At 43.2% G+C, this 21,829-nt stretch overlaps 1 protein-coding gene across 2 annotated transcripts in view; it reads left to right on the forward strand.

The window, feature by feature from the left end:
• Window positions 1–21,829, forward strand: part of EIF2B3 (eukaryotic translation initiation factor 2B subunit gamma) — a gene marked incomplete at its 3' end in the record, with an annotated part of 98,443 nt that overhangs the window by 66,816 nt on the left and 9,798 nt on the right. Inside the window, exons 7-11 of one of the 2 annotated variants that reach the window (XM_084265927.1) lie at window positions 1,065–1,195; window positions 1,843–2,036; window positions 6,085–6,162; window positions 6,743–6,891; window positions 19,709–19,812. In XM_084265927.1, the coding sequence (XP_084122053.1) occupies window positions 1,065–1,195; window positions 1,843–2,036; window positions 6,085–6,162; window positions 6,743–6,891; window positions 19,709–19,812 (656 nt within the window). Of the gene's footprint in view, window positions 1–1,064; window positions 1,196–1,842; window positions 2,037–6,084; window positions 6,163–6,742; window positions 6,892–19,708; window positions 19,821–21,829 lie in introns of those variants that run through there. The other variant, XM_084265928.1, reaches the window with a different exon arrangement.

A 21,829-nucleotide genomic window follows, 5' to 3' on the forward strand; every position in this document is an offset into this window, starting at 1 on the left:
ATATCTTATGCACTCAAACTTTAAAAACTATTGATTTGGGATTTTTTTCCAAATACATTCTTGAAAAATAAAATTATCTTCTAACAATTAGAATTAAATTACTAGGGTTGTAATCCCATTGCGTAAGAGGCTTTCTACATTGATGTTTTTCAGTTGGGTAGGGATTTTTTTTTCTTGGTTCGTTGTAATGTGTGTAAATCAGTGCAAGAGGAAAGATGGTCCCACAATCAGAGTCTTTACTTATGGCATAGGTGGCTTGGGTTTAGCTCCCTGCTTTATCGCAAACCCCTCGTGATTTCTCTGCCTCCATCTATTGAGGTGTCCAGATGAATAGAGTAAAGGTTTAAATCTATATGTAGGGAAGATGGGTGTATGGCCAGCTGAAAACTTTGGCAGCTTTTTGTTGACTGATGTATTTTGGATTGGGGCACCTAAAGAGCATGAAACTCTTGAGACCCAAACTTGATAAAATGTATTGATTTCTCCTGTTTGAAGAACTGAGTCTTTAAACTGTTCTTGATGTACCACGTGAGCAGGAGGACATCATTAGCCTCTGTGTCATAAATCTTTTCATTTAAGGATCAGATGTTTCAGATATCCCGGAGCACTCCACTTTTATTTATTACAAAGAAAAGGAACTTCTTTGGGTTCTCCTCTGTGGACACTTTATTCTCTGTTTTCCTATCAACTGACACCACATTTAAGCTGCATGAAATGGATTTTGGTTGTTGGCATTAGGATGTTGGTATTGTGATGCATTCTGTCTGCACCCAAGCACAAATTACTCAATGCCCATCAAATTGTAGGCATCTATGTTAAAATATAGGGAATTAGTTTTGAAGATTAAGCATTTTCCTTATTTTTAAGTCTTCCTTATATTTTAATGCATTAAGGAACCATGTGACTAGGGTACATTTTCGTAGTGCCAGGTATCTTGGAGTACCTGGCATTTCAGTTCATTCTCACGGAAAGTGTTCAAAATGTCTGATAATTTTCTGCAGAGAATGTGAAGGGGTGCATATTTTAGCATTCATGGGACTTCATGTGTGCTTCTCCTCCCCCAGGACAATCACATCTCTGCGGAGTGAACTGATTCCACATCTGGTTAGGAAACAGTTCTCTTCTCCTACATCAGTGCAGCAAGGACTAGACAACAAAGAAGAGGACCAAAAGAAGAAAGAACAAGCATCCCTAGGTCAGTACATATATCTAAGATTTTATGCAGTGTTTAAAGTCTATATGCTACAGCTGAATTATTGGGTGAAGTACAGAATTAGTTCAGAAAACCCCTAGTTTGGGGACTTTTAATTTTGTTTTTCTTATACATAATAAAAAATTCAGTAGATTTCTTTTTAAACACTGTTGTGTGTTATATTGATATTTTTGCCCTCCCTTATTTTGATGTAAATTGAGAGCAAGTCAGCTACATGCTCTGTATTTTTACTCTGGAACACAGTATAGGTAAGTGCACTTTTGAAAATGTAATTTTAGGAGGGAGTTCGTGAAATTGCATAGGGTGACAGACTAAGCCTTAACCTCCTTGCACTGGGAACTGGACAGGATCTCAGATCTTGGAATTTATTTTTAGTGTTTCCGCTGTCTCCTTGTGTGACCTTGGGCAAAACATTGCATCTGCCCTGATCCCTTGATTCCCACCTGCAGTATGAGAATAAGCACTTACTCACTACTTGTGATAAAATCTGTTAATGATTGCTAAGTGCCTAGCCGTTCAGATGATGTGAGGCAAAGATTTCCCTTCACCAACAGTATTTTAATAGTATTCCTCTTCAGAAAGTACTTCATTAAATCCTGTCTAACTTCATGCATGTGTGTGTTCTCCAGACATTTATAGTTTCATAAAGGAAGATAATAGCTTGCTGAAACCTGCTCCAGATAACTCTTGTTGGAATGATCATAGAGGAGATATGAATGAAACTCTCCACGAAGGAAAAGTGCGCTGCTACGTCCATATAATGAAAGAGGGACTGTGCTACCGAGTGAATACTCTGGGGCTGTATATTGAAGCTAACCGACAGGTGAGAAGAACACAGTGGGACTACAGCAGGAGCTTAGGGAGCACTTTAGCCTCCAGGAGGGACTCTCAGCAATAGACATGAGGAGTGTGGGAACTGAATCAGTGCCATGTTATCTAGGTACATCACCCAACTTGGTTGCTGGGATAAGGACATGAGGCCAGGAAACAGTTCTATCACTAATTTACTCCGTAGCTTTTATTTAGCTAAGAAACCCCCCACCCCGCACGCTTCTGGTATTTGGGAGAGCCAAGAAGTGTTGAAAATGAGGCTGGAAGTAGCTTTGATAGATCATCTGATCAGTGCCACCCATGTCCTAAAAGCAAGGTCAGTTCTGACTGAGCTCTTCCTAACAGATGTTTATCTCAGTGATGATGACAAAGGTTATTAAAGATTGGCAGGAAGACGTGAGGTACCCACAGGTTCAAAGTGCCTAATGCTTTCCAGTAGGATAGAATTCTTCTGTGGAAAGGTTTCGCTACAGCGGCACTCCAGGTAAACACAGAGGTGAAATGTTGATCTGTTGCAGCTTTCACACGGTGAGAATTCATAAAGTAAAAGATCACAGGGAGGATTAGAGAAATCCTGTACTACCTAATGAGCTGATAATTAAAAGCTTTTAATATGGTTGGTTGGGGTTTTTTTACCCACACTGGCTGATGCAATGTACGAGTTCTCACTTCACTCTACTAGCGATGAACTTCTTTGCTATCAGGAGTGGGCAGTTTCCTCCAGTCTTAGAAAATCAGTAAGGACTGCAGTGGAGAAGGTCTGGAAGTGGGGCTGGGAGAGCAATAAAGTTGTATGGGAATCGTGGAAGTGGTCACTGCTTTGCCTTTGCTCTCAGATTGAGTTGATTTCTTTTTAACAAAATGAATGGATGAAATTATGCAAATTAGAACTGCAGCGTGGCAGAGTGAGTTCACACACTGGAGCTCTTTCTCCTTGGTGCCTGTAGAGGAGCACAGAAATAAAATTATTTGTTTTGTGGTTAGGGACATGAGGAAGAGAGGAGAGAGGCAACACTGCTGTCAGGGAAAACTTTCCCCATGAATGTCAGGAACAAGGGTGCCCAAAGGGTTAAGGGAGAACACCGCTGGCAAGGGGAAGTGTGCGTGTATATTTGGCAGCAGTCACTTCAGTAAAAAGTTATTGAGTTGAGCCAGTCAGACTCCATGTGGGTTTTTTTGTGGGTTTTTTTGTGTGGGTTTGTTGTTTTGGTTTTGCTTTTTTTTTTTTACCCCAAATATTCTACATTTTGGTCAGTTCAGGAAATGTGTTTGCTCCTGGGTGGTACATTGAATTAGTGTTTTGAAATCACATTGGGGCCTTCAGCATTGGAAAGGATTTTCTTTGAATTTTTAACTTTTCCAGAATGGTAAAATTTCTAAGGAAACTATGTGGAGGTAAACATAAAGTGGAGCTTAATGACGGGTTGTGAGAAAGGAGTTCCTTTTTTCAGTGCCACTGCATTCTGTTTCTCTTGCTAATCCTCATAACAGATACACACTTCATTTTATCAGCTCTTTTTTTTTGTTCTTTTTTTTTTTTACCTCTCTCATTGGTCTCTAAGGAAGACTGGTGACTTTTTTTGCTCTGATCTTGGTCTTCATTGACCAGATTCTGATTCCCACTGCAAAGCCGGGACCTATAACTTTATTGTCCAAGAGGACAGGCCCCCAGAGCAGTAGCAGTCCACTCCAGTAGCTGTGGGAAGGAATGGCATCCTAACCCGCTGCCCTTCTGGTGAGGAAACACTTTACTCACATCATTTCACTTCCAGCTGGGTTTCTGGATGCCTGCAGCCTGTGTGTGGGCAGGTGGGTTCAGGAGGGAGTTATCTTCAATAGCAGGAAATAGTTTCTTTGTAAGATGAATTAAATCCAAACACATCTTAAACCTTCCCTTGACCCAGGCACTCCCTCTGACTCCTGCCCCCTATCTAACCTTCCTTTTCAGAGCAAAATGCTTGAGCTGGTGGCTTTCTTGGGTCACCCCTCAGGCTGCACGGCCACTGACTGATTCCAATAAGGGGTTTGCTCTGGCCACTAAAGTCCTTTATTTATTTCACCACGCCACCTTTCCACTGAGGAGGGCAAGAGCCATTCCTCATTTTTTATCCTTCCCACAGAGCAACACACTGGATAGTAGGAATCTTTCCAACCTATGCTGTAGGTATGCTTTGGTGTGTGTTCCTCTCTTGGCATCTTGTGGATGCCCAACTCTGTGTCAGGTGAGGACAGCATCCCTTCACCAAGCCAGCATTATCCAGGTAGATTGGCCTAGTTACTGGTGATTTGGTAAACTAGTGGTTTTCTGTAGTGCCTGCACCTTGGACTGAAGGATCCACCCTAAATGTCTAAATGTTTACTAGGAACAGCAGGCAGCCTGAAATGATAGCTCAGAGGTGTGAGCTCATCTTATTTGTCTGAACGAAGCGTCGAGTGTGGAAATTCTTATCATATGAAAACCAGCACTATTCATCCATCCTCGCATGCTGGAAGGGAAGCAAGCTGGTCATGTTATGAATATCCAAACAATTTCCTGCAAGTATCATCTCATTTGAGATCTTGAGATATTTTTTTCTGATCTGATCCCAACTTCTTCAGATCTGTGGGATCTGCTGCTTGAGGTTCACTCCCTAGCCATCAGCTCTTGTTATCCTAGCTTTCTAAGGAAGTTGTTTTACACAATCGTACTGTATGGCAGGCAGCTCCTGCATAGCAGCTTTGGAGACTGGTGGCAACTCTCAGCCAAATTTAACAGAGCAATAGAGATATCAAAGATAAGCTTTCCTAAGAGTTCTGTAAAAATAGGTGCCTGGGTAGAGAAAAGAGAGACTTAATGAATGCCGCTTCCTCCCCTCAGGCAAACCCCGTTACACCGTCGCTGTGCTGAGACTCCTCTTGACTTTCCAGATGGACAGTCAGTGCACACATCCTGGCTGGCCAAGCTGCACGTGTGGAGCTCCACACCAGCCCTGGCACAGGCTGCCCCTCTTGCAGGCACACGATTTGCCATGGCACAGACCTCTTAACCCTCGTGCATCACTTTGCCGCCTTCTGTATCTGTCACGTTTCTTTGACTGCCATCTCTGTTCTACCAAGATGTGTCATGCATTGCATCACCACTGCAAGTAACTGTACAGCAATGTGTCTGTGTGCTGCTGTGATGTTCCCACCTCCCCTGAAATACCCATCCATGCTGTCATCGCCTCTTCTGTGGTGTGTGACCTTGGCCCCAGTCTGACGCCAGGAGATGAGGAATGCCTCAGGCTGCTCTTTCATCCAGAAAAGGAGGAATGATGGAGTGATATCCCATCTCTGGCTCCCCTTTCTTTTCAGGATCCAGTTCAGAATTGCTCACCATGGATTTGTTTTTGGCTACCTCATGGGCCATGTCTCTCTCTGGTACCATTGCTGCTTTGTCTGCTTATCTCAGACCTGCTTTCTCTCTGTCAAGAGCCTTTTCTTCTGTAGCTTTCCACCATCTGGAATAGCCACTTGATCAACTTTAGTTTTATTCTCCTTAACCATCTGCAATACCTTTGTGTTGCCTGTACCTCAGCATGTTACCTCATTGAGTGGGCTGAGCACAGTCATCTTTTTATGCCAGTTTACTGGTTTATATTTTATATTACTTGCTTCTCTCTCCTGCATGCTCTAAAACACTTTGACCTGCATTTGAAATGGCAGGTGCTGGACATTGTAGTACCATACAGCATGTCACTGTTCAGCTGCAGAGCTGGAGCCAGCCTGCTCACTGCTGCTGGTCCGCTGCTTCTCCACAGGTGGGAAGCAGAGTTGAGAGAAGGCATGCAGTGCACTGCAGTGGGAGTGTACCTGTCCCTTTTCTGAACAAGGAAGATGGTAAATCATAGATATATGGCTGCAGATTTAAAATCCAGGATCCTACCTTTGCCTTGAGGTTCAAATGTTTATGGTAGATGCACTAGTGCCATGGAAACCAAAGCCATCCTCAAGCTGTTTATGTAACATGTAGGTACAGCAGTGTCAACATGTCAACTTGTGATGTGGGCTTTTCCATCCAGGTTCACAAGCTATTGCTTAATCTGGGTCTGGAAGAGCCGCTGGTTCATGCGTCTGCACAGATCACTGACAGAGAAATGGTAAGTGTTCCCTTTCCCTATCTCTGCTCCTTCAGTGCAGGCTGCACACCCTTTGATTGAAGAACTGCTTCCAAAATTCAGTCCCACTGTTGGAAGCAAAGCTGAGTTCTGAAATATGGAATTGCAGGGTAGGTGATACAGTGCAGAGACTCCGTGTAGGCTCACCCACGGGTCCTGCCTTTCAGTCTCTGTCTTCAAAAATGATTGATAAAAATTTTGTCTTGCTCCCAAGTCAGACATTGCAGTCTCTTGTTCCCTAATGACCATTCATGGTAGTTGAGCAGTTTGTCTCCCAAAGGACAGCGACCCCAGAAAGGTCACATTTTAGCTCTTGCTAAAGCATTTTGGATGAATACCAGCTTCAAGCCGCCCCTTCATGGGTCTCACTGGGCAAACCATAGTGAAACCAGTGACTACCAGCAGCTAACAGACCTTGGGAAGACTGCCAAGCACCCCTAGAGATAGAGCAGGGTACGCTTTGTTAATGAGTGCTTGAGATATGCTGTTTGAAGGAAGTGCATGGAGAACACATACCTGTTCTCTAGGTATTTTTGCCAGCTTCTGTTCTCTTCTTCCCTAGGTTGGATCAGACAGCATCATTGGGTCATCCACACAAGTAGGGAAGAAGGCATCCATTAAACACTCCATCATCGGCAGCAAGTGTAACATTGAAGACAAGGTTAAGATAATAAACTGCATCATCATGAATTCTGTTACAATTAAAGAAGGGTAGGTCACCTCTTTGTATCTTGGTCCCCTAAGTTTGCAGTTTCTTTTTCTATGTAGATTCTGAGTCAGTAATTTCACTACGTACGTAATCTTCAGCCAGAACAGTTGATACCATGGGGTGTGTTTCTAAAGACCAAGTAAGAAATAAATCTCTATAAGGAGGCTACAGATGCGCGGGTGAAGTGAATTAACAAGAGTGCTGCAGTCTTGGAACATAATTTTCTTCTTTTTAGAGGAGATCACATCATCGTCATAATGTGTAAGTAAGCTAAGGGGATGTGTTTAAGTCTGTACGAGCTCATGTGTCATCCTTCCAAGCCTTACTTTAGTGTCTGGGTCTCTGAGTATACCTAAAATGTTTGAGACACAAAGCATATTGTAATAGAAATGCTCTTATCAACTTGAATCATGACAGTTTCACTTAAAATCTCATTTTCTTTGGCCCTTTTTTGTCATCTTACAGCTTTACTTTACCATTGTATATGCTGAGTAATAGAATAAATGAATAACCTTTTCAAAGAGGAAATCTGCCAGTCAGTGGAGGTTTCCCATGCATTAAAGACACTAACTAAATAGGTAGCCTTGAGCTGTACATTTCCAAATGTGGGAAAAGTGGCCTATCTGTAATTGTTGATGTCTGCATGCCCCCATCTTTCCATCCATGCTGGCTTCCTGTGGATGTCAGTGGAAAGGAAACTGCTGATTGAGCCTGTGCAGGCCTGTATAAATTCCCTGCTACTTCATGGCTTGAGGTTTGCTTAGGGCCTCAGGAAAAAGGCCAAACTCTTAAAAAATGCCAAGTTGGCTCTAAAAGTTGCATATCTGAAAAGCAAAAAACCCCAAAGGATGTGGGGTCTATGGAGGATACTACTGTTACATAACTAAATTACAGGTAAGTATGGTACCTTACTGCCAAGTGTTTGTCTTTAATAGAAATCCACAGTAATTTCCAGCACATCATAAATCAGAATTCCGTTGAGTATAGAAAATAGCTGGTTTCCAGTTCAATTGCAAATGGATCCAGTATGGCTGTATCACTGCTGTCCTAAGATGTACTGGAACCTCTCCTGTTTGATCACAAGATCCTGTCATTCTGATTAATGAATTGATGCCACAGTCATAATGATATGGTTTTGCATATGAGGTGAGCAGCTCCACTGTTAAATCACAGAGGCAGCTAATTGTATAAATAGTGCTGGTTTTATGAGGAGTACCAAATCAGCTTGTGTTTGTCTGCACCAGTATGTGGTAACCCTTCTAAACCCTAAATCAAGCTCAGCGTCATTATCATAAGCATTTCACAAAATTCCCCAAGCAGCACGAAGTGGTGGTGTTTGGGTGCTTTTTAAGAGGGAAAAACTAACTTTTGGGGGTAACATTTCTGTGAACTTACAGACAATAGAGCTTTATTGCAAAGCATATTGCAGATAATTAGCAATAGGAGAAGAGGGAATGGCTACAAGTTGCACCAGGGGAGGTTCAGGTTAGAAATTAGGAGAAATTTCTTCTCAGAAAGAGTGGTTAGGCATTGGAACAGGTTGTCTAGTGAGGTGGTAGAATCACAGTCCCTCAGGGTGTTCAAGGAGAGATTGGATGAGGTACTTAGGGACATGGTTTAATTGGTAATATAGGTGGTAGGGGGATGGTTGGACTAGATGATCTTGAAAGTCTTTTCCAACCTTAATGATTCAGTGATTCTGTAGTTCATATCGTGTAACAGATACTGAGCTGATAAAGTATTTCTTACTGCCTCACAGTAAGTCGTAAGATTACAGTGGTATGAAGTCATGCATACACAGGTAGTGAGATACAGAGATATTCTAGCTGCTGAGTTTTGTTGAAGGAAGTCTTGCTTGTAACTTAGTGCAGAACTTCAGTGTATTTTGACCTTCTTTCATGATTTTGATTAAATCTGATAGATTTTTGTTAAAATGTTATGGTTCTTACATTGATGGACCCACTTGTACCAGGTGGGTAAGTTACATGTGGGTTTAAACTGCCTACAGTGGACAACAGCTTTTACAATCATCTTTTCTCCCAAGTGTCTCTAAAATAGCACAGGGTTCATCTAGCTAATCACCAACTTCAGAAAATATCTTGGGCTTCAATTGGAAAGCCAGTGCTATACAGGTCAAAACGAGCATAAGAAAGCTCCTTAACAGATCTCATGATGTTTTGTTGCATAGCAAATGTCCAAAAAGCCAGTAACACCATCTAAGATATTGTATATTAGAAACTTCTGGAATTGCACTGAGAAGTGGATAAAAACTGTGACATTTAATGAATATACATTTCAGTGCTGACATGAACACCTCCACCAAACTAATGGACCACCAAACATTAATGTCCTGGTCAGATGTGAGTGATAAGTGCAGGCTGGTTTCAGCAGTGTTCGTTGCAGTAATACCAACTCAAAGCAGTAGGCTACAAAGACTGCAGTAGGGCAAGTATTATGGAAAAGACAAAGGTGTTGAGATAACCCAGAGAAGAAAGAAAGATTGGGTAGATAATTTCTGAAAATGGGGAGACTGGTAAACAACCAAAGGCAAAAATTGCTCCATGTTCTAAATTTGTTTATCAAGAGCCATGATTATACATGGCACTGGCTTGGTAATTCACTTACCACTTAGATCACCTCAAGCTTTTCTGAGTTGAATCTGACCCTTTTTAAATTTTTTTCTCCCATCTCAGTTGCAGAAGTGACCAACAGCTTCAGTTCAGTATGTGGAAAGAAGTATAGGAAAACAAACAATCAAATAAAATCCAAACAAACAAAAAAATCCAGAAAATTAACAACAAAAAAACCCCAACCCCACAACCAAAAAAAAAGCCCCAAACAGATGAAAAACATTTATTTCCTGATTGGTTTGTTTTCCTTTAATGTGAATTGAAGATCCTGTATTCCTGCAGCTTCAGGATCCGCAAATTACATCTCCAAGCCAGAGTAAGGTTTTGAATAGCCTCACCACATTTGATACCAGCTTCTGAGATGGATAAACAGATTCTTCTGGGCAGATGGGAACACCACAAGGTGCTTATAACAAAACTAGGTTCCTATTGTTAGGCTGTGGTTGGCTCCCTATTGGAGAAACAGAGGTTATGACCTAGATGATGATGACCTTCCCGAGTGAACAGACAAGTAGCTGGGATTCTCTTGGACAGTGCCATTGCATACTGCTTCATGATCGATTCTCCAGCGAGGGCTGGTGCGTTTGGTACTCCAGAGGACCAGTAGCTGGTTGGGTTTTTTGTTTTCCCTGGTGTGTAGGGCTTCTGTTGTGTTATGTATGTCTCCTGTGAAGTGATTTGAGTAGATATGAATCCCCCCTTAGAAGAGATTACAAGGGATTAAAGAAGTTAGTAACACAGACAAAATAATTGGTAGTCCTTTCTTAATGTGTTTCCCACTGTGCAGCTAATTCTTCCATCAATGAGACAATAAAATAGCAAAGATTACATATGTGCTGAATGATGGACATACTTGACCAAGCTGGGAGGGATGTAATTTATACAACAGCCTAAGTGCTGAGAGATGCTGCCTGCCCAGGTGACAGGCTGCAGCAGGGAAAGGGTTCTTGTTTCCCTCTGGATGGCTCCCCAGAGCTCAGTGACAAATGGCTACACTGAGTTACATAGTTGGAGAAAATCTACTAATCGAGCTGAAATTTTAGGTCGTTTGAGAACTTTGTATACAATCTGAATGCTCCTGCAGAAGCTGCACGTGTCCTCAGCCTCTGTAGTGTCTTGGAGCTGTCCTTTCTCTTTGTTCTGTTGGCGTTGGAGGTGGTGCCGCACAACGGGGTCCCCAGATCCCTACGGCTTTGGTGCAGGAGTCCCCTGTTACAGCTGGCTCACAGGAGCAGCCTGTAACACTGGCAGACTGACTGAAGCAAATTACCATTTGCAAAGGAGAAGTGATGCCTGCGATACATTAACTCCACCCCGATTATCTTCACAGAACAGACATCACTGCTGTTGGGGCTTGCAAATAATCTCACAACTAATTATGCTGACCTGAGCATGATAACTGCGCTTCGTTTGATATACCCAGGCACACTTAGCTTCCTTGAAATGAGACACAGACATGGATGAATTCAGCTCGAGGTTCCTGGTTTGGCTTTTGTTTTGGCAGATGGTGGTTGGTTTTGTTGTAGGGTTTGGTTTGGTTTTGTTGGGTTGTTTCTTTTTTTTTTTTTAAACATTGGCTTTATTTTTACCAGGCTTGTAGTTTTACTGAGTTTGTTAGCTTCTGGCAGCAGGAATTGTTTAACTGCTCTGGTCATACAGGACCTTGTGCCGAAGTGCTCTGAGTATTACAAGTAATATTAACAGGAAAAGCATGTTGAATCCTTTATTCCATCCGTGCAGATAAAGATTTTGAAATCTCTTGTTTGTTAGTAAAAATGTTTCAGTGTATACACTTACTGAAAGGAGCCTGGCCATTTTGTCATGTGCACAGAGTATACTTCTTCCTTGGTAGTGGAAAATGAACGTTTCCTTGGGAAAGATTCAAGAGATGGGGGTGGGGGGGGAAATTGATCTTTGGATTACTTAGAGGTTAGTTGAGGAGACAAGCATGAAAAGCTTGGATATCAAGTCCACAGTAAGCCATGCTTTGAAGTGGTCTCTCTATGACATGCTGGTAGTCAGTACCAAAGGGGGTCTGGGGCAGATTTAGTCTCCAAAAAGAAGTATTTTCAAGGAGATGTAGGAAAACAGTATGCAGAATGAAATTCCCCATATGACAAGCTGCTGAGGTTACCTTTTGGAAAAGAAAGGGGTTAAAAAGACAAGCAGGTATGTTTTGGGTCACACTGCACATGATGGCAGCAAACTGCAGAGTGCTGCAGTGTTAGGGAACTTGGAACACAAGGGAGGTGACACTGAGCACTGCAGGTTACAAAAACTGCAGGTGCAGGAAGGTGACTTGAATACTGAGGATAGAGGGAAAGTTAGGTGAGTCCCGTGGGGAGATGGGATAAACCTTGGGGAGCTGTGAATCCCTGGGCAGATTAATTAGTAGGCTGGATTAAAGTTGTGCATGAAGGACTAAAGTACCTGGATTGGTGGAGGAAGGACTGGCACTGAAAATGGTCTGTCAGCCAAAAGTAGCATCTTCCTTGTTCAGTCCTATGAAGTGAGGTGTTGGATTCTGTTAGAGATGTTCTGGCTACCAGTGTGAAAGCAAATGGTCCAGATGCTGTAATGTCACTCAGTGAGGGGACTGGAGAGAGACCACGTGTGACTGGTTAAAGGCCACTCTGGTTTACCATGTCTCCAATTTATTGCCACTTTCTATGAGAAAATGTACAAAGGAAGAAAACAACAAGCAAGCCGAGCTGGATTGACTGCTAACTGCAGATTGATTGTGAAGTTTATTGGTTGTTTCCTCAATAGTGCCAAATCAGCACCTGATGTAGAAACAGTCAGCGGTTTGAAGAAAGTTCTAATTAAAACCAGGATGGAATTGAGCGTTTATAGGGGTTCAGTGCATAAGTGGTCTTTTTCCCCTTGGATAATGGCAGTACAAAGAAATGGTCCTATTGCCAAGGCAACATTTGTTGAAATTGTAAAATATATTTTACAGCACATTCCCTCATGTGAAGGAATGAGGAGATGAAGTTGTTTCCAGCACTGTAACTTGCAAAGCTGCAAATAAAGCTTTGCTTATGCTAGGATTCCCAAACATTTTGTATCTTGAACCATTTTTTAAGATGGTTGTTGTTTTCTGGACACTTTGTCTCACCCCACTGGTTGCCCCAAACCCCATCCCCGGTGCTAACCCTAGAGCAAAGAACAAGGTTGTATTGCAGAAAGCACGTGTAAAGTGAGAACTTGATGCAGAAACAGCACATGCTCAGCTTAAAGATATGGATAAAGTGTGTGTATGGGTAAAGTATATCATGGGTATGGATAAGCATGAATGTATGAAGAAAGCTAGGTATGGTCTTTGCCTGTAAAAAGAGCTCTTACTCCTCTTGATGTTGCAATTGCATTCTGTCCTTTCTGCCACACCTCTTGGGTTTATACTGTAAATTTTCTTGTCGGAGACCATAATTTTCATTCTACTATTTAATTCAATGCAGATGCTGTATAAGATACTGAATAGAGGCAACCTCTGGCTGTGACAGTTTGTTTTCAGGAAGATAAATTGAAGAAGAGAGGGCAAGCTAGGAAAGCAGTGAGCAGAAAGCAGCTGAGCTACTTGCAGTGCTGGTTTTCAGTTACTTTCAACTGTAGTCAAATTCTGCTGTATCTAATGTATTTAGGATATTTCTCATGTAGTACCTGTTGTCTTGTGAATGTCTGAACCGTTATTACTAGCAGCTCCTCCAAAAAAATTTTCTTCTGGCTAGCTTCCTGGTACATCAATCTGTCTTAAATAAATCACCTGTTCTTTAATCTCAGATACAGATGTTTCCCTGATAGTGCAGGGAGCTCTTCCCAATTTTCCAAACATCTTGTACATCAAATATCGAACTTAAGGCACGGATCAGTTCTGAAAAGTGGCATTTTAGAACATCTCTCGTTCTGCTGATCTGCTTCTTCAGGTGGCCAGAGTTATGTCTGACTGCAGAGCTATCAGATTCTGCCTCCTGCTTGCCACATGGGTTTGGTCAAAGAAGGGTATGGAGATTTTCATAAGGAACTGATTGCTGTTGGGTTTGAGTGAGAATCTGGATGTGAGTGTCTCCTGTGGTCTTGAAAATCTTCCCCAACCTGGGTATGGAAAAGGAAAAAATTCTCAGGTTGTGCCAGGATCATGCCTGTACCTTTGTAAAGGATGAACAAGTCCAACTTGGCTCTAAGAAGCCAGGCTTAGTTTGTAACGGTGATGTTCAGAAAAACCTTTTCCATGTCAGTCTTGCTCATAAATTGGAAGGGGGTAGATTTAGATTGGGTGTTAGGAAGCAATTCTTCACTACAAGGGCGGTGGTGGTGAGACACTGGAACAGGTTGTCCAGGGAGGTGATGAATGCCCCCTCCCTGGCAGGGTTCAAGGCCAGGTTGGATGGGGCCTTGGGCAGCCTGGTCTAGTGAGAGGTGTCCCTGCCTATGGCAGGGGGGTTGGAACTTGATGATCTTTAAGGTCCCTTCCAACCCAAACCATTCTATGAATCTATATGAGACGAAAGTTGATTTAATCTATGGAGGGCTACAGGTCTCAGCCCAGAATTACCCTTGAAAAGAAACATAGAAGTGTCTTTCTGCTGTGTGTGCCAGCTACCCACTCAGTCTGAAGTACCAGCTAGAGAGCAAGTAAGGCAAACCCAGAGATAAAAGTGAACATGACATTTTTCTGCTTTGTTACCCTTAACTTAGACATCAGCAGCTTTTCCCAGGCATCGGCTGGGTGTCTGTAAAATTGTGCAGGACATGGCCCTCCCACTCTGCAAAAGAGAGTCTGGAAGGAGGTCAGTTTTCCTGCACGTGGGGTTTCCTGGTGTAAAACTCCTTGCAGAGTACTTCTGCTGAAGTGTGCAAAACCGAGCTTGCAGCTACATAAAAAGGCCACCAATTTGTTTTTTCCAAGATCAGCTGGTTTTAACTGAAGTTTCAGAGGTGAGGCACAACCTTCCAGGCGACCTCCCCCAGCAGCCCGAGTTTTACTTAATAAAACATATTAAGGTAGGTTTGAGGCAACGCTTTAAGGTCAGTTGAACTTTCACTGGAAAATACGAGTGCTGGCAAGTATATGCAATATGTAATGCAAAATGTTTAGGGTGTGGGGAAGAAGTGTAAAGGAGCCATACCACAGTGATGAGCTTGGCTGGAAAAGAGACATGAAACAAGTTCCTTAGCAAAAATACCCTCAGAGACGGGTGAAGAATTTAGGGGGGGGTTGGTAGAATGTTTTTGTTACCCCCAAGGGGAAAAACAGGAGATCAAAGCCCAAATTCACTTAAGAATGCTTGCTTTGAAATGTATCTATAAATTATAGCATGTGCTGCTGGCATCTATTGTAGTCTTTGGTATTTACTTGAGTGTATAACGTGAGATTCACAGTGCCCTGCGTTCCCTTGTTAGTGTGTAGAACCATGTGGGTCAGAGTGTGTTAGTGTGTACAGCACGTTGGCAAAGGCAACGTTTTGGATTCTCAGGTTTCCTAGTAGTGGTTTTGCCTCTTCCCTATTTTCCCATAGTCTTTGTGCCTCATCCCTGTGATCGTGTGTCACATCCATCCAGCTCGCTGGCTAACGGAAGATTCCTTGAGGGGTTGCCGTTAGGTTTTAGAGCTCTACCTGCTGCCTTGACACCTCTCAGTGTTATTAAGGTGCCCATTGTGGCTGTTATCTTCTTGGTCAGGGCAGAATGGGATGTTGCTCCCAGGGGAATCCACAGCTGTTACCCCTCAGTCAGCAAAGTAGCTGCCGAGGCATGTCACCCTTGGCTTTTTGTCTCTCCGTTTCATAGCTCATCTTGAGGAAGGAGCAAGAGACCCAGCTTCTTGGAGTGGTGGAACATTACCCACAGGCTGTCCTAAGCTTTGTGCTCCAGGCTCTTCCTCGTGAGCATCTAGTTTTAAGCTGTGCATTTTAGACACCTCATTTGCTTTGCTGCCCAACAGAGATTATGTCGGGTTTTTGGCACAATTGGATTAAACTAGCAGACCTGGATAGCTTCCATTGGCATTTCAGGAGATTTGCTGCAAGGCAAACCTGTGACATTCATACCTTCCTAAGCTTGCACAACTAGGGCGAGAGCTGCAGTTGAGGTCTTGACCTCAGTTACTTAAGCCCCTTTCTCCCAGGAGCGTTCATCACTTTAATCACAGAGTCCTAAATAATCAGTGGGTAGCCTGTAATTAGGGGGTTGTGTCTTGGACTCCTGCAGCCTGCTCCTGGTGTGCTGAGTGCTGCGTATTTTGATTTCCCGTTCCCCCAGAGGATGTTTGATCTCAGATTTACACTTTAGAAAATTAAGAAGGGTACGGCACCTCAGTCCCCTGGCAGCCTTCCTGCTTTCAGTGGTAGGTGCCTTGCTTTTCCCAAGTATCGCAGTGCTGCAGCGATTGACACACTTGATTTAAGAGTTTGATTTATAGACTGATACTCGGGCTGAAAGTCAGCAGTTCCAGGGCTGCGTAAATCAGCCTGTCTCTGGGACTAATACTTCCTTATTTATAATTTCGACAGGAGATGGAATTCCTTCTCGATTCTTTACATTTCTTTCAGATGTAATCGACCACCCTGTCCTTTGGTTTAAAGCTATGTGACTTTGCCACAAATAGAGGGAGGGGGAAGTAAGCTGAGGCCAGGAATTGCTGTGCTGTAAAAGCTCCATATTGTATGCTCTTGGACTTTGCTTTCTCCCAGCTTCCTTCAAGCCCACACAAGAGATGGACTTGAGGTTTTTTGGCTTTCTTCCCCTCCCCCCTCCCTCCATACATACGCTGACCTTTTAGAAAAATAAATAAAAGATAAAGAAGGACCTGGAATGTTGCAGAATGTGTGTACATTTTGCTCTCTGTTGTTTTCTGCTGGGATTAGTTGTTTACAATGGGGGAGAGAGGGAGGGCAGAGGAAGGGAGGTCTGTGGCCTTAACTGAAATTAGTGGCATTTCAGAGTGATCTTGTTAGGTGGTCTGCAGTTTAAAGACCTAAATCCTTGTAATCCCCCCATGCCTCCTTGGCCACTACTCCTTTTGCTCTTGTTCTCTCACTTTCAAAAAAAAAAACCCACCCCAAAGTCAGCCTCTCTGTCTCCCGGATACAGGCGTGTAACGTAGACGCACGCGTGCACGCGGGCGTCCACGCGCACCCTCTCTCGCGTGCTTCCATTCCCACGTTGTACCTGTGTAACAAATTAACATCTTAGCTACATCTGTTCCCACTGCAGGACTGGGCTTGTAAAACGCTCTCTTCTAGAATGCAGACGCACACTGAATATTTTTATTTATTTTCTGAAAAACACCCAGCTGCCAGACTTTCAGTTGGTGATTACACTTAAAACAAATTCAAATTGAAATTTCAGCCATAAATCAAATGCCCCAAATTAGTTCCTCTTGTGGGTTTGAACATGCTCTTTGGATTTTAAGGTCAGAAGATATCCGTTTTCACCGTGCTGAAAAGTTTAAAAATATACTACGTTTTCAAGGGGGAAAAAAGTAAATATGGTTTGCATTATAAAGCAGTACATCACATGTGTGTGCACACAGCAGCACCAATGAAGCCCAAGCACCTTTGAGGACTAATAGCACCTAATTGTTAAGCAGGGCAGGCACCACGGTGGCACTTTAGCCAAGGAGAGTACGGCAGAATGCTCTGTGCTACTTACCCTGTAAGAGAATAAAAGTTTATTCCTTACTCTTCAACTTAAAAAAAATAGTAAAAATTAAATAAACACACAAAATACTTCTCTTGGCAGGCTTTATAACATAATTTTTTTATATAAAAAAAAAAAGGCATTTACAAGTGGTTTCAAAATGGCTGTGTTACATCTGTCAGCGGGTGAGGGGAACACCCACAAATTGTGTTTTTATCTCTTGAAGTTTTGTTCCACTTGAGCAATAAAAGCCGGATTCGCTGCTGGTTTGTGTGATTGGGGTAATCTGAGCATCGAGTATGGTTTTAAAACTTCTGGAGTTGGTTGGGTTTATAAGTTTTAAGAAACTCCTGGGGTGGCGGAGTTCTTGGTTCCTGTTTTACCCTGGCACTGGGGAAGGGTTGGTTTGTGAGCACCTGGCACAGACAAGTTCATCTTAGTTCCCTGGCCTGTCCCTTCCAACAAATGGTTTGGCAGGAGCACCCCTTATCTTTGATGTTAATGTCATCAGCAGTTTCTTGGTTACAAAGCTATTCTTTCTCCAGGAGTTGAAAAGCTATCCCCACGTAGGCTCTGCACACATATCCAGTATTCTCCAGCCTCAGCTCCAGACCAACAGCTTAAATCCCTTCCCTGTTGGGGAACATCCTCCTGCATGAGGGTAGTGCTGAGAGGTGTAGTGTACTCACGGCCGCTCTCATGCTCAGAAGTGATGGATGGTGGGAACCTAAATGTTTGCAGGGGAAAGCTGTCATCTGACTGGCTTGGAGCGATGGAGGGAGGTATTTTGCAGTGTGCATTTTGGATGGGAGCCATTTCAGTGGGAAAGGAGCAACCTCTCCCATCACCTCCACTATTCTGGTGAAATCCAAGTCAGGATGGTAGCAGTGGGCAGTCCTCCACCAGTTCATCCCCTGGCCCAGCTGCAGATGCGGAGCTGCTCTCAGAGACCACTGTTGCACAAGATAATGGCCTGAGCCGCAGCGCCGGCTCACGAAGCTATTGGAAAGGAAGCAGATCATGACAGTGCGAGAGCAAAGGCAGGCAGGGGTCTGCTGTGTATCTCTGCCGCTTTTTATCTTATTAAGATGTTAGTAAAAACCTTGCCAAGGCAACCTGAGCTGGTTGCTTGTAGCATAATTGCCCGTATTGCCTCCTTATAGGTCAGAGGAGGGGAGCTTAAGAGAGTTAAAAGAATAATTGTTCAGAGGGGACAGTCTGTTCAAGGGGGGTCCTAACTGCTAACCGCTGCGGCTGGGGTCCGGTTTTATTGCTCTTACTGCTGCTGAATTAATGCTGGCTTTGTGGGGTAGATGGTTTCTGCTCTCACACAAGCAACGGAATTGTAATAAGCTTAATGGGAAATTCAGCATGCAAGATAATAGGGACGTGTGAGCAGGAAAAGACCAGGGTTAATTTTAGGATTGGCTGTGTGGAGCGAGGATTGATGTTTCTCTCTTCTCCTGAGGACCACAGATCTCCATTCCATACAGAATTGAGCCTCACAGTAGGAGAGCGCAGAGGCTCAGAGGCCATGGGTTTAATATGGGGAGGCAGACTACCTACATCTCTCTGGGGTTATATATCTTGCTTATACCTTCTTCCCAGTCAGCCAGCTTTGATGTGTGTTAGTAATTTTAGACAATTCTTAGCTGAGTGGCTTCAAATTTTCTGTACTTGAATGCCTGCTGCCTATATTTGCACATGTGAAATAAGGAAACAAATAACTTCACAGAATGTTGGAAGGGACCTTAAAGATCACCTTGTTCAAACCCCTTCCATGGGCAGGGACACCTTCTAGTAGACCAGGTTACTCAAACTTGCATCCTAGCTATTTTTTCTTTAGTTTTGAAAGAAGATGACTTTTGGTCAAGTTCCATCCCATGTAGTATTTCAGGCTTGGTGGTGTCAGAGGCTTTGGAAGTGTGAAGATGTCTGAGGCATGTAGAGCAGGTCCAGTGTGGGTCTCACACGTTTAGTACTGCAGAGTAAGCATGTTTGGGTGCTTGAATGTAACATGAAGAAAGCCAGCTAGCTGAGGTACTGATCTGCCCCTTCTCATCACCCTTTATTAGTCCCTGACAAGCTGGAACAAATGAAACTTCTCAGCAAAATTCACAGGGAAGGACTGGGCTCATGTTCCTCTTTTTAACTGGGGACCTGAGCAGAGAAGCCCCACCTGCAGTTACCTGGACTTTCTGTGGAAAATATGTGACTTAATCCAGGTCCCAAGTCCAAGGCCAGTGTCCTGTCTGTGGGATCCTCTAACATTATTGATTCTGTTAAGGAAACTTAGAAGAAAGTTGTTTCAACAGGAGTTAAAGCTGGAAACCCTTTTTTGCAAACCCTTTCTGAGAGCTGGCATTTCAGTTTTTCCAGCAACTGGGTGTGAGGATCAGGAGAAGAATAGTGGAGCTTTTGAGAGAAGAGCAGAACTGAACCTGCTTAACAGCATCATGTCACAGGTTCATTTGATATTCTGGTGGATAACTTTGCTTTGTACCTGTCATTTTAAATTATTTCCTTGGTTTACTGTGTGTTTATATTGTAGGTGCTGTCTTCAGGGCAGTGTTGTTTGTCATAACGCCGTGATAGAGAAGGATGCGGACATCAAAGACTGTTTGATTGGAAATGATCAGAAGCTGGAAGCCAAAGGTAAGTAGAGGACTTGTACTCACAGTGCACTTGTAATCATTGTCAGAATTTCTTCCTTGAAATTTTACTCCTGCTTCTTCATGAAGTGTCAGCAAACAGCAGCAGTTCTACATTGTGGTGTCCTATAATACTGGGATTTGTTTTCCATGGAAAGTAGCTTCTTGGCATAAGAATAGTTCAGTGACTTACTTCTCTGAAGTTGGCAGAAAAGCTCTGTTGTTATAAAGAACAAGATTGGGTGCTGAGACAGTCTGTTCACAGAGACCACAATTAGATCAGCCTGAACTTGTCCTCAGTAGAAGGAGCCATTATTTTGACTACTGATTTTTGTCAGTGTAAGGAAGGATCCAGTCAAGTTATTGATCACACAGACATCCCTTTTCTATGGGTGCTGCTAACCCATGGTGCCAGCATGCTCCCATTCACCTTGCTCCACACAGAAACTCAAAGTAGAGTATGATGCTAGGAGCTGCTGTGCTCAGTACAAAATATAAAGGCAGTTTCGTTCCGACCTGCTTTCCTGCAGAGAAATGCTGTTTTGGGGCTCCAGAGAGGTTACAGCTACGTGGCCCTCACTTGGTCAGAGTTAGGCCATGCAGTGGAAGTGTGCCTGGTGAGTGCTGGTGGTAACTGTAACCGCCTGAGTGGAACTGTTGATTTCCTGCCCTAAGAGATAATGGGCAGGAAATGGCTGTCTCAGTGACTGCATCCCAAGCACAGGGCTTTTTAATGAATATTTATGGTTGGGGTTTGGCAGATCCCTGCTCTAGGGTGTGGACTGAGGACAAAAGTGAGTTCCTTTGCGGGCACCATGTGAAGTTATTTAGTCAGATCAGGATTTGTTCATTTTGTCTTTCTGGGTGAATTCCCAGTTGTAAGTGCTCTGACACAGAGCAGGGTTTGCACTTAACATAGTACAGTGTTAACCTGTTGTCAGCTATGCATATGACAAGTTTTTCTTTAAATTGAAACTAAAAGTAGAAAAGACTCATGAAAACAAAATCCCAATTTTGCAGTTCTAAGTCTCTGATGCTGTAGGAAACATCCAGTGAGTGTTTTGTGCACTGCAGTCTTGGTCCCATATACCAGAGTCTGTGCCTATTCATGGCTTTGCCCATCACATCAGTCCAAACCAGTGGCCCTTGCCTAGGGGTTGGACCCAATGATCTCTCGAGGTCCCTTCCAACCCCTATGATTCTATGATTCCTTGCCCCCACCACCACCACTGAAGATTTGCATTGGTCATGATGTTCTGTCTGTGTCCTCCCCTGAGCACAGAATCACAGAAACATTTAGATTAGAAAAGACCTATTATGTCATCAAGTCCAGCCATAAACCTCACACTGCCAAGTCAACCAATAAACCATGTCCTTAAGCACCACATCTACACATCCACATGAATCACTAGGAGAGAGCTGAATCAGGAAACATTTGGTTGTTAATCTGTAGCGTGAACTATGAGATTTGTTTAATTAGTATTTTAGTAAAAAGACATATGTTTGATTTCTTTAGCAGCATCAAACAGAAATATCACCCTTTGAACTTGCTTACATCTGCTTCAGTAGTGTCTTCCAGGATGCAGATCCTCACCTGGTTACTTTCAGTATGGACACCATTCATCCTTCTTGATTGTCCTTGTCTGAATAGTTTTTCTGTAGGTATATTGCAGGGAGAGTAACGGAGCTGTAACCTGTAGTTCATTTGCCTATTCTTGTAGTCTGCCACTCACTTCACTTTAAGCTTCTCCAGAGCTTAAACCCACTTCTTAATGAGTCTGTGGCCCCTCCAGTTAAACTGTTCAGAAACGTATGATCGACGTTAGCAAAGACACATTCACGTAGATTATGAATACACCATTATGCTGAGCAGGAAAAAATAATAAAGCCTCAGTTCATTTCCCTGCCTCAGTTTCCTAACCATTCTGGAATTTCTTTGGACTGGAGGTCAGGTCTCCTCGGTGGTCTGGGATCTGTCTGCAAAGTTCACGACTTACTTCCTGAACTGCGGAGTCTTTCCA

Source organism: Gallinula chloropus, assembly GCF_964237585.1.
Source record: "Gallinula chloropus genome assembly, chromosome: 6".
NCBI lineage: Eukaryota > Metazoa > Chordata > Aves > Gruiformes > Rallidae > Gallinula > Gallinula chloropus.